Here is a 2466-nt window from a genome sequence, read left to right as displayed (position 1 = left end):
TATTATAAAAATCGATTTATTGTGTACAACAAATATTGAAGATTCAGTTTATTAATATTTTTAACAATAATAAAATCATTAATAAAACTTTTTAAAAATATACATTTTACTTCTTTTAAAATATATGCCATCTGTGACTACAGAATGAATTAACTTAACGGCAACTTGAGCGAGCAGATCTAAATTATTGAACCTGCTCACTTCTGATGGAATGTGCTAGATGGCGTTAAACTTAAATCAACGATATATAATGTTTTAACGAAATTTACAATTTACTGTCCGGTTTTGGGGGTCCGTACGCTGTGGCGTGGCTGGTAGCTACACCCCCTCTTCCGGTACTGAAGGCATTCGCTATTGCAGTGGCACCACTGGGAGCGCCAGCTGACCTTCCACCCCAACCGAAGAACATTGGGAAGTACGCTCCGGACGGCATTCTGGGGTAATCTTCACCACCCTCTTCTTCTTCATCATCTACTGGCCGTTTTACTTGTTTCTTCTTTGTCACACGTTTTCTGGGTGCGGATACTGGTTTGGGAATTTCTTCCGACTCAGGTTCTGCTAATTCTGGTTCGATAACCGCTTTCAATGTGGTTGTCAAAAGTTCGGATTTTTCTGTTGGGTCGGCGATGGAGGCTTCTGTTACTACTGGAACCTCTGGTTGGGGTACTGCTTGCTCGGGGATTGCCACTGGTTGCTCTGGAATTGGAATTTGCTCGGATTGTTCAGGAACTTGTGGATAATAGACCTCGTTTTGTTGAGGCGAGTAGTTCAACTCCGGCTGAGTTTGGCGACGTCTGTCAGGCAAGTAATATTGGCTGGTTTGAGGCTGATATTGTTCTTCGGGCCTGAACATAAAAGCTGCCATTCCACCACCAACGGCGCGTTTGTTGTAGTATGGGTTGTAGTAACGGCTTAACACCATACCACCACGGCTGCTGTCGGCGGAGCCATAAGAAACTGTAATAAATATAGATAGTACAGCTCACCTCGCAGCACGAATACTCTATATAAACTATTAAAAATTTTCATTATATATCCAATTCATATTTTTGAATTATTGATGGTTAAAAGTATAAAACACAATAAACTCACTCGTGTCAAAGTTACTTCCGTAGAAGGGATGGGGATATCCTTTCACCTCCCACAAAGCACAGACAAGGACAAGAACGCAAGTAATCTTCATTTTAATGAACACTTGGAATCCCTTTGTGTACCGAAGGGTGTTGTTCTGTGTATTGCTTTCGAACTATGGTTGGTCTGGAGCAGACATCGCATTATATAGCCCAGTCTGGCTTTACTAATTGGGATGCAGGACACGGCAGGCGGCTTGCGCCCGCGCATCCTACAATCGTCATTTTACACGATTTGGCAGTTTACTGTGCTAGCTGTACGTACATAGTATTCACTGCATCGCTTGTAATATTTTTTGGTGATGTAGAATATATAATAAAAAAAATAATTTAAAATAAATTGTATAGTGATCGTTCAATGTATTTTATTTTATCTCTCTTTTATATGAGCCAAATTATGAAATAAAATACATTTTTTCTTATTTAAAAAAAAGGATATTTGGAAAAAAAAATATATAAGTGATCAGAACGGTTTTTTAAAAAATTGTTTATATTCTTTGTATGGAATAATATCGGATCAATTCTTATCAAGATTGGCATCATCCTGGGACCCTCCATACTGTGCTAGTCAGCTGTCAGTGGTAGAATTTATTGAGCTGGCGCCACTGCGCCTAGCTTTCTTGATGTTCTTAGAAGTATCATGTGAAGATAACAATACGAATAACATATTTTATGGACACTAGCAAACACTTCTTGGAATAATTAATAGAAAAATTTACTTGGTCACAGTGATGATATTCAAAAACTGAATTTAAGTTCTAAAATCAAAAAATAAAAGACGATGATGGACAACTCATTAAAACGGTATGATGATTGTTATTTCAAACACGAAACAGCTACCTAGCTTTGATACAATCCGTTTCTTTCTTTCAGAGATAACATCTGAGTCCACGGCATAAAGAGCTTTTAATAGACATAACAGTCAAATTTGCGAGTTTGCACGTACCGGAAACTTTGTATGGTGATCTGGTTCTATGGCGTAGGGTTGCGGAGAGTTCAACGTACAATGTCATCATAAACACGAAAGAAAAGTAAAGAACAATTTGAATAAATTAATAGGAATTAACGATTCAACCCACTTTTGTTATATTTAAGTCATACAAAGATACTTTTAGAATTTTTAAACTTATAGAATATACTTTGCCTCTTCAACAAAAAGCAATTCATTTAAAATTATATATCATTGCAGAAGTAATATTAATTGAGTAGTGATGAGGAGCTCAGTTTTATGTTTGATTTTGACAAATTATCAGCCATTAGAGCATTACTAAAAATGTATTGCTGTCAGCCCTGAAGCCACCCGGCTGAAGAATCGACCACCTGATATTATCGTGAG

General features: G+C 37.3%; 1 protein-coding gene across 1 annotated transcript; it reads right to left on the bottom strand.

Moving 5' to 3' along the window:
* LOC116779228 (uncharacterized) lies at window positions 1–1260 on the bottom strand. The gene is made up of 2 exons (XM_032673434.2): window positions 1093–1260; window positions 1–957 (listed from the first exon to the last, which is right to left on the bottom strand). Exons 1-2 carry the CDS (start codon window positions 1181–1183, stop codon window positions 266–268), a joined length of 783 nt encoding a protein of 260 aa, XP_032529325.1. The 5' UTR covers window positions 1184–1260; the 3' UTR covers window positions 1–265.
* Window positions 1261–2466: the final 1206 nt, after the last annotated feature.

Source organism: Danaus plexippus, chromosome 6, assembly GCF_018135715.1.
Source record: "Danaus plexippus chromosome 6, MEX_DaPlex, whole genome shotgun sequence".
Taxonomy (NCBI): Eukaryota; Metazoa; Arthropoda; class Insecta; order Lepidoptera; family Nymphalidae; genus Danaus; species Danaus plexippus.
This window is presented reverse-complemented; position numbering and strand designations above follow the sequence as displayed.

What these genes read in the sequence shown, in the direction of transcription:
- LOC116779228 (XM_032673434.2), bottom strand. Translation starts at nt 1,183, where the DNA reads ATGAAGATTACTTGCGTTCTTGTCCTTGTCTGTGCTTTGTGGGAGGTG. An exon ending in CGGAAGTAACTTTGACACGA is followed by an intron (nt 958 to 1,092) that starts GTGAGTTTATTG and finishes TATTTATTACAG; the next exon opens with TTTCTTATGGCTCCGCCGAC.